The following is a 13,560-nucleotide window of genomic DNA, read 5'->3' as shown; positions in this document are numbered from 1 at the left end:
TAGGATGGAAGGAAAGTAGGACCAAAGGCATAAATCTACCAAAAGAAAAAGAAAAAAAAAAACCCAACCCTACTTCTTTTTTCTCTCTACCCCATCTGGTCTTTCTAATCTTTACCCCATCACGTACTCTGCTAAATTAAATTCATCTCTTTAATTAAAGGACTACTCTGATCTACTCTTCTCCTGCTCGAAAATCTTCCATGACACTAGTGCTGCCTTGCAAATAGAAATCCAGATTCCTTGATATTCAAGATTGTCCACATTCTAGCCCTAAAGACAATTTTTTTTCTTCTGTTAGTTTTCTACAGTCTGCAAATTTCTACTCCAAACTGGTTTATCTGCTGCTAACCTCCAACGATGTACTAAAATGTTGCCTCCTCTCCTCTCTCTCCATTCCATCCAATCTGTAGGAACCTTCTCTATGATACCTTCCCCGAGTGTCCCAGCGTGAAATGCCACCTCTCTTCCCTGAGTCAATATGAGTCATTTGGTAATTAAGCTCTCCTTATGACATTCCTTCACCTGCCTAATGCTTCTCCCATAAATAGTCGATAAGCTCTGTGAGCAAAGAGCCTTACATCCATAGGGCACAAAATAAGATCTGTGATTTGCTCTGATGATTTGATACCCGTTTAAGAGACACATAGAACCAATCTGACCTTCTTAGGAGCAAGCAGCAACCAAGCTATAATGCCATCATAATCCTTACATAAATGGGAAGCTGGACCACAGACCACAGCTGTGTCGCTTCACATTGTTAAGGAAACCAACAAACATACAAAAAAATCCCAGCTAACCTTTCACAGACTCTTCTTAGGAAGACAACAAGGGTTGACCTGATTTCTTGTCTCTCCAGGAAAAAGGAAATGTGATAAACCTAAGCACCAAGGGAAGTCTGTGTATTACCTAATACACAAGACAAACAAAACGTCTCTTCCACTTTTGTTACCGGAAAATCACAAATCAATAAGAAAAGCTGATGAGGAAGTAAAACGAGGGAAAAAAGTAGCACATCGGCATCAAGTATATTGAGAAATGGAATAGTCTTCAATTATAACAACAGATTTGCCACAATCCATAAAATCTGTGTTATGAGAGTTTGAAACAGTTATGTACACTGTTTTTATAGTACAAAGTAGATAAAGCCCCTCTGTCCTGCCATCACTTAGGTTTGTTGGTTATTATTTGTCTGTTTAATGCCAAACGTCAGCAATTGTGTAACTGCCAAAAACAGTCAAACCATTTCTTGGCTGAGCTAACCAATAAATTTCCTGAAAAAAAAAAAAAAAAAAAAAGTCGTAGATCTGATAACACTGCATAAACATGACCGATGCTGCTTTAACATTTATTTCCACAAAGCCTATCTCCCTCGGGGGGTGGGGGTGGGGGAATACTGAATTGCTGATATCATCCAGATAATTGTGGACATAGAGCTGGCTATATTATTTACTCATTCACAATATGGTCGAAAGAAGCACTTTAAAAGTTAATTAAATGGGATAGGATTCTTATGATTTAAACTTCCATCTATAAAAGTTTGATTGAAAAAGTGTAGAGTTGTAAAGAGTTTATCATTCGCCACAAATGTGCTCTTGCAGACATCCCTGCTTCCTGAGTTTATGGCAAGGCTTAACACGAAGTGATTCGCGGGGCGTGCGCACAGATACCTGGCCTCCGTTAAAAGAGATATCCAGTCGAAACCACTCCTTCAAAGGCATGGTGAATTTCGTTTTCACAGCAAGGTCTTCTCCTTTGACAAGATGCATCTGAATATGCAAGTGGCCTACAAGGAAAATGAAAGCTCGTGAACACGAAAAAAAAAAAAAAAAACTTAGAAAGTGCACGAAGTGGTTGCTCCTGTTTCGAGCAACCAAAATTGTCCAAAGGAGCGCTATGGCTAAAACATGTGTCATCTTCCTATAAACAAAGACAAAGCAAGCAAAAGAACACACAAGTGGATTCCTTCGTAAAGAAGACATGTGTTTTACGCTTCCAGGAAAAAAAAGAAAAAGAAAGAAAGAAAAGGTTCACATGAGGCCGCATTTGAAAATCATCGCTTTCGCTGAACTACCACGTTGACAGCATCTTCCTTAATTCCAGACATAACTGCCAATAGAGCACAAGAAAACTACAGTATTATTTTAAAGGTTCTGTTTTATACTCACCCTCTTCAGTGAGAAATACAGACGGCGTGCCGTACATCTCATTAGAATCAACAAAGTAGAGAATCCCGCAGAGATTGGCCTTGCAATAATGGAGTAAGTAAAGCCACAATGAAACAGTAAACCTACAAGAGTGAGGAGAAAAAAAAAAAATCTGCAGATTGATATCATCCAAGAACAGGTAATTATAGCTAACAATGACCAAGTAAATTGCTTTCTTTCCAATGAAGGGATGAATTTGCCTTCATGTTCATCATGGGAGATCAGCTTGCAAAGCTTGATTTTTGAGACAAAGGAGGTAGTTATAGTAACTGCAACAGACAGGAGTTAAGAATCATTGTATACAACTAGCAGATAGTGTCCCTTGCACCGAAAACTCTGGGTCTGTGCCTCTTTGACAATCTCACATGCCTGCCATCTGAATTCTTGATAAAGGGTTGGAAAGCCAGACATAAAATAAAAATCTGGATTTAAATAAGAGGTGGTTTGATAAGAAGCTATTCTAATTTCGATGATTAAAAGAAAAAAACATAATGAGGGCTTTTGAGCAATTTTTGTTTCCTTCCAAGATGAAAGCCTTAAGGTACAAAAATGTCATAATCTGCGAATGGCATCGTTATACGTTAATTGGGACACATAGATACTATTTTAATGCATACATTAGGTTGTCAGGATCACAGTTTGGCTGACCCATATGGAAACAACTAATCTAATTGTTCCATTTCTGGATCGGGGCTATTTTAGTTGAAAAAAGTATTGTACATCTGTGATTTGTGGCGTGAGAATAAAATAACAGTAGTCAACTTAACTAGGACACATTTAGCCAAGATGTGTGATCCATCCATCACTCAGCAAATATTTGCTGAACCCTTGCTTGATGCCACACATTATGTTAGTGACCAGCAGTTCAAAGATGAGGCGCTGGGAGTAACTGCATTTTGCAGGTGAAACAGGAATCAAGGTCAAAACAAATGTACAGAGTTCTGGCCGTTACCCCAGTAAGCAATTCACAGTTTGGGTTAAAGTGGCCGTGGCCCCGGGTTCTTTGGAGATAGGTCCAAACAAGTCCTTTAGAATTTTCTGGGCTTTGTAATCTGGCCTCAGAATCAGTGGTAAGATATGCAAACAGATGGTGCCACACAGCTCCCTCCTGACCCACCCAGCTGAGCAAGCTCATGAAGATAAGTTATTACAAGGAAGCTTAGCAAGAACATACGCTCAGTAAAGTGACTCAAGATCTTTCTACAGCCAGCAGCATGGGAAGAATTAAATCACTCTGCTAAATCCATCCGGTCTGAGGTGAACCAGGAACTGTTTTCAGCATCTTCAATTCAGCAGAAGGAAAAAAATATATCTGGGTTTTGCTGAAATCAATGGAGGAGATCAGAAGTTGTGAGATTTCAAGCAGCTCATCCAATCTTTCAAGACAGAAAAAGCAAAGCGAAGGCAGCAATGTGCGCTGGCTGTGGCTGGCTGCACCCGAAAGCTTGCGAGGCCTCAGGATCCCACACCTTGGTCCCCTGCTCGTGTCGTTCCTGGGACCGACACAGGAAAGTCCGAGGCATGCTGAGGATTGCTAATTGCAAGAATAATTCAGGAATACTTTGGGCCACAAGTTCTGTCTAAGCCGTGTGGATCTCCACATTTTTCTGAAACGTGCTACCAAGGCGTGTCTTCCTACGGGATTCCACTAGCCTGCCCTGGTCTTCAGAGAAACACAGTACTGCCCCACCAGCCCCCATCACCTGCCCATTCTTACACTGGATAATCTATCCGCTGGCGTCGGGTGGCCTCCAGCTCTCGGTTGTGAAACCTCAGGAACTTCTTCACAATGCCTGTGTTTTCTCCACTGGAGGCGTAGAGAAAGCCCAGGAGGGTGACCACATCTGCAAACAGCAAGACGGCTGCCTTTCAATTATCTCCAGCAAAGCACTGCTTCCCAAATCACATTCTTCCTGGAACCCTCTGCCCAGTTCCAATCTGCCCAGTTACAAGAAAGCATCTGAAAACATTAGCAAACATTTATTGAACACTGAATCTATGCCGGACGCCTGCTAAGCCCTTTACAGAGAGCTGTCTCAATTCGTTTTCCCAGCAACCCCACTGAGGAGATTGAATTATGGGTCCCAATCTACAGACGAAAAGTCCGAGGCATAGAAGTAAAATAACTCGCCGAAGGACACAGCTAATAAGCAGGAGAGCCAGACGTGTGATGTTCAAGCTCGGGTCCTAGGCTCTTTCACATGCTGCCCTTCCAGTGTTAAGGAAAGCGTTTGGAATCCGTGCAACAACAGTAACCGTTTTCACACGAGCAGCAGGACACCAACCACACTGCTGTCAATGGGTCTATATCTCATTCAGCTAGCTAGCTGCCTAGAAAGAGAGATTCTTTTAATCCTATTATCCCCACCTTACAGATGGGGAAATGGAAGCACAGGTGCCAAAGTGGTAGCTAATGCTGATGGAACACAGAATACGCCAAGGGATGTGCTAAGCAAACCATTCCAGGAGTCATCTCATTTAAGTCCATAACCATCAATGAAATGGGTTCTGTTACCTCCATTCAACAGATGAAAAAACTGAGCTCTAGAGAAGATTGAATAATAAGAGGTGGAGCTGGGACTCCAACTCAGGCGGTTTTGTCTCAGAATCCATGCTCTTAGAAGTGCACAGGTTTTTTCCTTCTGTGCAGATTTTCCAATATATTCCACACATTACCTTTGGCAAAAATGGCCAACCAAACCCCTTAAAACTAGGGAGCCTTCCACTTTATTTTGCAAATGTGGGAGAACTCTGTGGCTCTAGAGAAGACAGGGTGTCCTTAACAAGTCTTAAAAGGAGAACTGAATTATCTCATCTATATTTAATACCCACTGCTTTCAACGAGGCCAGAATGATTTTTTTTCATATTTTCCATACCCAACCCCCTTTCAAAGGAAGAAAAAGAAAAGAATCCCTTTTCTCTTTTAAAAAATGCTCTTCGGTTGAAATGTCCATGATCCAATGGTGGAAATTATCTATTTTCCTCAGCTTCTTGGAAAGGGAAGAGTTAACTTCTGTGCAAGTTATCCAATACCTCAGCCTGCAATACTGAAGACCCCAGCTGTCATTCCTCAATGGAGAGAAATGTTTTATTATAGAGGGAGGTAGCTCTGGCTCATTAAAACTTAAAAATCACAAGAGCAAAGTGTTCATAATCTCAGACCCCTATATCTAATAGAATTAAATAAAATAGAGCCACATTGTCCCCAGTGTCCACAAATCTCCCTGTTTTGTGAGAGGTAGAGAGGCATTTGAAATCTCCAAAGGATAGAGTTATCAATTCCAACAGAAACAACGCAAACTTTTTTTTATTCTTCACTATTTGAGCTCAATTTGGGGACATTGGACTTGCTGATCTATTATGGGAAAGGGAAGGGGGGATTAGAAATGGAAACACTGCAAGTGTGTCTTTGGAATCCAGGGAGAAAATCACCAAGAGACTGCTGTCAGCCCAACCTTGGTTTGGCTTCCACCGTGTGGAGTGGAACATAAAAGACCAGATGGCCACGTTAGCCCCCTAGGAGGCCTTCTGCTAGTGATTGCTGTTGAGTTACCTAGTGTGCAGTAGAAACATTTATCAAAAAGAGCAGGATTTGATTCTGTCCAACCTGACTCCGGTAAAAGGAGGCTTCATAAAGAGGTTTCCAAAGTGAAAGGAGTTAAAAGTCAATGCTGATGAGCCTCTCCTTTATCCAGGGATCAAAGTAAAGCGGGTTGAGCTGGAGAACTTGCAGCAAAAGATGTGGAAGGAAAAAAATCTAAGATAGAAAGATCTAAAATAAATTTTACAAAAACACGTACCTTTTGTACCCAACAAAACCAAAGCGATGATGGTTTTCTTGTAAAATCTACAGCTTGAATAGTTCTATGATTTGGAGTTCTCCTGCAATTTTTCTTTCAGCATAATATTGCCTTCCCACTTACTTAGAAATAATACGAATGAAAGTTCAGAGCAGGAAAGGACATTAGGATTCAACATCTAGGCTTGTTTTCTAATATCTGACTGTGGGGCTGCTTGGAGCACTATGTTTCATTAGTGATGGCTGCCATGGCCACTAGAATGGGAAGTAATAGTACCAGTGTCATTCTCCATTAAAGAATTTACAGGTAGAAACACGTAAGCCCAAAATTTAGGTCCAAAGAGGATAAGAGGCTTGCCCAGTTTCCTCCAGAACGTAAGTCCCAAGAGAGCGGGGACATTACTTCAATCATTACCCCATCCCTGGAGCCCAGCATAGTGGCCAACACTTGATAGGCTCCACAAATATTGAGGGAATGATGAATAAATGAATGGACAAATAGGCCTTCAGTCCTATCCTATTCAATCAGGATCTGAACCTGCCTCTCTCCTGTTCAACTCTTTTCACAATTCTATAATGTGCCCCATGCTTCTGAAATCAGATCACAGCCTCTCTTCCTTGAGACCCTTCCCCCAAATCCATTTCTCTGGCTAATCTTGAATGCAGAAGTTAGGTAGGAAAAAGGCATCATTGCGACAAACATAAAAATACCAGGAAAACGGGTCAGATTTAGAACCCACCACTTTGACTGTTTTTGCTTGTTTTCTTTTATCAAATTTTAGAGAAAAAAGAGGGATTAGATTCCATCTGTACGGCACAAACTCCTTCATTTGGAGACAAGAAGTGAAGGTTGCACGGCCCGTGAGAGATGCAGGTAGAACTCAAAGCTGGTCTCCCACTACAAACCAATGGGCTTCTTATTAAACCACATCACATCTCACAGGTCTTCCCAAAGAGGTCGGTGCTGCCTTGACCCTCCACGACTCCAGCACCACTACCCATCCTGGCTCTCCTTCAGGGTAGAGTTGGCTCAGCAAGGGCCTCCTGCACCATCCTGCTTCAGCACTACGGCTAGCACCCGCGGAGCCTGACCTGGAGACCCTGTCTTATACGGGCTCTTAAGGACTTTGAGCATCACCTCCGAGTGGGGCGGTTGGGGTGAGTCACGTAGCCCATTCTCCAGGTCAGTAGAGTGATCAGAGCCCTGACATGGACACCTGCTCCAGGGACAGTCCCACGTCCATGTAACAAAACCCTACTCAGGACGTGCTTCAAACACATCCACAATGATGCAGCTGAGACCTCAGCCCATTTGGGGAGAAGTTAGAGATAGTCTTGGGGCAAAAACAAACAAACAAACGAAAACAAACCAGACTGTAAGTCTGTAAGTAGCAGCAGGAGGAAAAGAAGCTAAGATGTTCCAACCTGAAGAAGGAAAGCTGGAGCGCAGGTATCTCAAGAGTGCTTTCCAAATGCAAGACATTAAAAGGCACGTGTGTTCAGGGGTTCCATTTTCTTTAAAACCAAAGCCTGAGAACTAAAACTCAATTTTCTCGCAAGTATGATTTAGGTCAGAACTTCCCCACAAAGGATACCAGGCAGTGAAGTGGGCGAGTAAGGAAGTCAGTGGAATATTCAATAGTAGGAGTGTTAAAAATAAAATAAATTTCACTCCCAGGAATTTATCCTCTGAACATACTTGTAGGTGTGCCCAAAGATGCATGTACAGGGATGTTCGACGAAACCTTGTTGCCAAAAGTAAAAGACTAGAAGTGACCTGCGTGACCACCAGCAGGGGACAGGTTAAATAAATTATGGGCTGTCAGGCAACGGGATGCTGAGCAGCTACTGAAAGGAATGAGGTCGTGTAGGACATGCTCTGCCTATAGAAAAATCTCTGCCGTGTTGTCAATGAGAGCGGGACAGAGTTTTTAGTAGCTTCCCATGTGTGTCTGAAGAAAGGGGCATGAACTTAATGCTTATAGGAGCAGAGAGCATTTCTGGAAGCAGATGCAAGAAACTAGTGTCCGTGAGTTTGCCTCTAGGAAAAGAACGAGAGCACAGGGTGGGTGGGAGCTCACTCTTCCTCCAACCCCTTTTACACTCTATGAATTTTTTACCAGGTGCATGTATTTCTTTTTAGGCCAAAAAAACAAAACAAAACAAAAAACCCAGAGAACAAAGTCTGAGCATTCCCATGCAGGCCGGGAGAAGACGCCAGCCCCCCTACAGAAGGCCTCCCCGCCCTGGGCCTCTGTGACTATTCAATCTGCTTCAAAGACACAAAGTCCAGTGGGTGAGGAAAACAGGATGATTCACATCAGTAAAAATTCAACTTAAAAAAAGAGTATTCCTTTCTAATTTAGAACCTGGGTTAGGGCTGTATTAGCATATTTCAGAGAGGCGGCATAGCAAAGTCGAAGGAATCAGGAAGCTTGGACTCCCCTGAAACAAGCTGAGCCTTGGTTTTCTCCTCTGAAAAGAAAAGATGAGAATAATACTCTTTCCCATGGGCCTATTATGAGGATTAAATGAGACAATGTGCACGGAAAAAGTGTTCTGGAAACCATAAAGGGCCATGCAGATGCGAGGCATTAATTAGTGTTATTACTGAGAAATTCAGACCACCGTGATTAACTGGAGGGAAAAAAAGAACTAAGTCTCTCTCTGTCTCTCCTTTTGAATAAAAGTGCCAAATACATAGTTCTCAGAGTTATAAACGGTATCATCATGTCATTGCCTTAAATAGTCTCACTGCATCAACTGGTAGTTTCACGGGGACAGGTAAAGCCTGGCTCCCACATTGTCCTTCCATGACTTTGTTGTAATGGAGTTTTGTTATAAGAAATCACACTTCTAATCCATTGGCTCTGAAGAGGAGAATGGATCGTCGACGAAAGGGAGAGAGAGAGTGGAAAAGAAGGAAGCTGCCACGCTCCCCAGTGTCTGCCCCAAGCGGAAAGACCAGAGAAATGTTCATAGAGACGCACAGCAGGGCAGACGGTTAATACACACGTCCGTGTGGGCCCAGCCTGCTTCTCCAGTCTAAGTTCCCCGAATCGCCCAACTCACACCTGGGGTTCTACCTCGAAGGACAAACACAGAGCAGGAAGCTGCTCCCCCACATTTGCACCCGGTGCCAGGCACCGGGAACCCATCACCCGCCACTCTCGCACTAGGCACAGACTCAGCCTCGGAATCCTTCTTACTCCTCCGGGCTGGCAGCCAAGATAAGGCCTAGTCGCCATCCCTCCCATCGGGAGATGCGGGGTCACACCCCTGCCGCCATCGGGATGCATATTCTCCTCTCTGTGTCTTGGTTCATGCTTCTCCTTTTCCCTGGAGACCCTTCTCTCTACCCCTTTTCCGACGATGAAACCTCTACTCATCCTTCAAGTGTCTGTTCAGATGTCGCCTCTGCTGAGAAGAAAGCGAAGCTCTGGATGTGTAAAGACTGCTCAGTGACTTCTTTCAGTGAACGAAGGACTTAAAATAGGTAAATAGTTTCATGACATCCCTCAGCAGTGCAGCATAATAGCTCCCTGTGGGGTTTGGGAACCAGACTCCCTTGGGTTCAAATCCCAGCTCTATCATGGAGAGCTGTGCGACCTTAGACAAGTCCCCCACCCTCTCTGAGTCAGTTTCCTCCCCTGTAGAGGTGACAGTAAGGCTCTGGGCAGATTAAATGAGATACATAGAGCGCTTAGCACAGTGCCTGCCACACCGCGAGCACTCAGCCGCAGGAAGCAGCTGTCACTACGGGTAGCTGCTCTTCCCTCCTGCTTAGGCACCTAAAGACAGGGGGCACCGTGTCTGTATCTTCCCGCCTCCAGCCCTAGCAGAGAAATTGATCCCTAGCCGGTGCTCAATGTTCTCTGTTTCCCTGACTTGAACATGACACACAGGCACCCACAGGCAGCTAGGGGAGGCCAGAGGGCAGGGAGTTAATTTCTGATTGTGGGGATGAAAAAAGAAAAGAGAGAAGCTTCGGTGGGGAGGGGGGTGGGCAGGGGAGGAGTGGACATTTGAGCCAGCTACCAAAGTAGGAGGATGATTTTGCCACGTGGTGCGGCAGTGGGGGCAGGGGGGAGGCCTATTTCCCATAAAAGGCATCAACTTGGTCGAGGCGGGGGTTGGGGAATCCCAGACTCAAACTATGAGGGCAGGGCAAAGGGAGTGCTCATGTGCGGTTGCCAAGGAGAATGACTGACCAAGAGATTGCATCCTTAACCAGCACAGCCCCCAGAAGGGCTCTCCCGGGGCAGCTGTGGCCTGTGTGCGAGCCTAGGGACAGCCGCCCGCTACCCCTGGGTGCTCGCTAACGTGGCAACACAGCTGTGTGAGGATGTCCCAGTGTGATGGTCACACGCAGTCCTTGCCCCTTGGCTGAGAGCATCTGTCACTCAATTCACAAATAGTCACTGGATGCCTGCGGGTGCTAGGGGCTGCGGCAGGGGGCACCGCACAAAGCGAGCCAGGACCTTGGCCTTAGGGAGCTCGCGTCCCAGTACAGAGAGACTCCCCGGGCAAAGAAAGCAATGACGCATATTTAATTACAAAGTCTGGTGACGATAGGGCTGGGAGGGGGGTGAAGATAGAGAACAACGGGGTGGGGCTGCCATCCTAGATAAGCGGCTCAGCGAGCCCTCTCTCCTGACATGGCATTAGCACAGGGAGCGATAACGTAAGTGTCCCAAAGGGAGAATAACCCCGAGAAGCTCAAGGAGCAGGAAGCAGGCCCGCGCGGCTGCAGCAGGTGCACAAGGGGGACACGTCAGGAGACGCGGCAGGGTAGGGGACAGGGACCCTGGGCACAGGGGTCATCGAGGGGCTCTTCCTCACTGCAGTGGGAGGAACCACCTGCGGGGGGTGATGCCACCTGTTTGCACTGGCTGCCACGTGGGGAATGAGGCCGCTGCCGGCGGTGACATCCACCGGTTATGACGGCAACACTCGTGGTGCGGGGCGATCGAGGATGGAGGCACAGGGCCAGCTGACCTGGCACGGTGGGACAGGCAGGAAGAGAGGTCCAGGCGGGCCTGGAGTTGTTGCCTGGGGGTGCATCGCTTTTTCTCGACGAGTTCATGGGTGAGTCAGGCACATGTGTCACCGCTGAGGGACAACGGCCAAGGCCTGGTCCCTTCCCCCAGGGAAACGGACAATACGCTTGGGGCCCTAGGTGTGGCGTGCCTGGCCACCGCTGGCCCAAGTGCCCAGAATGCAGCAGGGACAGGTGCACCAGGAGGACACGTGGCCAGGCCTGGATACACCTGTGTCCTGAGAGGCTGCCGACTTCTGATCTGGGGAAGGTTTTCTCGGCAGGGCCGGACAAAAATCTGCTGCACGTCCACCAAAAATCAGGCCAAAGGCCCGGCCTGGCATAGTCGTGGCAAAGCAGATAAACAGCGGGCCGCGGGGAGGGGCGGGCGTCCAGGCGCACAGCCTCACGGTGGGGGCCGGCCCTGGGCCTTTGGGGGAGAGGGGCTCTAACCGTCCTCACAGAACAGCCCCGTGCATGGGGGCACCTTGGCTCTCTTCTCTCTTTATAAAGGAAAAAGAAAATGAAAGCAAGTCACAGCGTCCTTTAGTCCAGACGTGGAGCCGTCGTAGGACACCAGGCACTTGACACAGAAAACGTCCCCCCCCGCCCCCACCCCACACCAGCGCTGGCTGCAGACTGCAAGGGGACAGGACATGAAAGGCGCCCCCTCGGCTCCCTAATGCCATCTTGTTGTTCTGACTTGACTCTTGTTCATCGAGAGCTGAATAAAGAAGCCCCTGCTAAGAACAAGCCAGAGGCCTGGCCCCCTTCCATCGCACAGCGTATCAAGAACAAAGGTCGTGGACACTTTCCATAGGGCTGCTGCAGACGCTCTTTTGATTCCTCTTTTAAAGAGAGGGCGAGGGAATTTTCCCCTTTTCGGTGAACAAATCACAGCAAACAGAGCTGGCTTTGAGAGTGCACGAGCACCAACCCCCTCAACCATTTTGGAGGACTTTAATTATTAGAAAAGGTTTTTCCTCTGCATCATGCTTTTATCAGATTGGTTCTCACCCCAAAAGTAATGCTTGGAAGAAGGTGGAGAGAAAAATCCCACTGCGCTATTCCGCAAAGCTCAGTGAATACGGGAAGGAACAACAAAAGAAAGAAAAGGTGGTTCACATTGTAAGGGTATGGGCAGGGGCCCTAAGACCTCGGCTAGTTCATAAATGACTTCATCTGAAAACTTCCAGCTTGCAATTTAGTCATTCTTCAGTGAGAAATATGTGATTTGCCAAACATGAAATGGAATCATTACGCCCTGACAAAATCGGAGGCAAATAAAAAAAAAAAAAAAAAAAAAAAAACTGGCTTGTATGTGCCTCGTGCTTCCTTCTCCTTAATAAATTAGGTCTCCCCGTGGAAGGCATTCCAGAAAGATGCTAGCATGGGGTTCTGCGTGGAGGAAGGATGCACACTAATCATTGAAATGCAGGCAGCTCGACTGTTTCAGACATTTAATTGCCCGCCCGCCCTACCCCCAACTCACACGCACACGGGAACGGAGTCTGGCTTCCTCCTCTCCAGATCTGTACTTTCAGCACCACACAACCATGGAATCAGCCAGACACGGAACAAGGCTACTCAGACCAAGTGCAGGATAGGAGGGCAGAGAACTACACACACGTGCGTGCACACACACACACACACGCACGCACACAAGAGCTCCTGTAAAAACTAGTGAATTCTGAATAAAGTCCACGGTCTAAGTCAACATCAGTTTTGTGCTCTCGCTAGCATCCTACAGTCAAGAAAGATTTTTATTAGAGGGAACCTGGGGGAAGGATACGCGGGGCTCTCTACCATTTTTGCAACTTCCTGCACGTCTATAATTATTTCAAATAAAGAAAAGTTTTTTTTAAATGCTAAATGTAAAAAAAAAATTTTTTTTTAATGCTGAATGTATCTGTTCTACAGCAGGTGGCCTCTGACCCACCATAACGTATGGCTAAACAGACCCCTCACGTTTCCTCTAGATGCAGGGCCATTTGGGGTGGTCCCAGGGAATACTCATCGCTGTTGTTTTCTCAGGGTTAAGTCACCTTGCCCCAAAGCAAGTCCTCTCAAAGACTAGCAGGGGTCAGGCACCTCCCGAGGAAGCGTCTTCTGTCACAGGCTCATGGCGGTTGGGCCACCGTCACTCTAGGTCAAGAGCCCACCAGCTCTGCTGCAGCTCCAGAGGTCCTGGAGCTTCAAGATGCGTCAGAGTCATGGGAGTGTGTTTCAAATGCTGATCTCGGGGCCCTGCACCCCACAGCTCCTGACCCAGTAGGCTGTGTGGGGGCCTGGGAATCTGCATTTACACCAAGAGCCCTGCGTGACTCTGGCAGCTGGTCCTAGGGCTACACTGCAGGAAGCACTGTCAGATTCCAGGTAAGTGCCTGGGAGCATTCCCGGCATTGCTCCCCATCGGGGGATGAGCAGAAGAGCTGGGGGGCGCTCAGCATCCCCATAGGAAGGTGCTCCTCTTGCCAAGGGAGAGAACTTCCCCTAAGGGCACACAGCCAGAGAGCTC

At 46.6% G+C, this 13,560-nt stretch overlaps 1 protein-coding gene across 5 annotated transcripts in view; it reads right to left on the bottom strand.

Annotated features, from left to right (window-relative positions):
- Window positions 1-13,560, bottom strand: part of SEL1L3 (SEL1L family member 3) — a 100,838-nt gene that overhangs the window by 71,397 nt on the left and 15,881 nt on the right. For 3 of the 5 annotated variants that reach the window (XR_013370052.1, XM_077880608.1, XM_077880581.1), the window contains exons 3-5: window positions 3,922-4,066; window positions 2,166-2,287; window positions 1,668-1,783 (exon numbers count right to left, since the gene is read on the bottom strand). Coding sequence is in view for 4 of the 5 variants with exons in the window: in XM_077880608.1 (XP_077736734.1) it covers window positions 1,668-1,783; window positions 2,166-2,287; window positions 3,922-4,066 (383 nt within the window). In the remaining variant the exon portion in view is untranslated. The remainder of the gene's footprint in view (window positions 1-1,667; window positions 1,784-2,165; window positions 2,288-3,921; window positions 4,067-13,560) is intronic. The other 2 variants (XM_077880587.1, XM_077880594.1) reach the window with 1 other exon arrangement.

The sequence above is a fragment of the Canis aureus genome, chromosome 2 (assembly GCF_053574225.1).
Source record: "Canis aureus isolate CA01 chromosome 2, VMU_Caureus_v.1.0, whole genome shotgun sequence".
Lineage (NCBI taxonomy): Eukaryota > Metazoa > Chordata > Mammalia > Carnivora > Canidae > Canis > Canis aureus.
The sequence above is the reverse complement of the archived record's forward strand: the minus strand, read 5'-3'. Positions and strand labels throughout refer to the sequence as shown.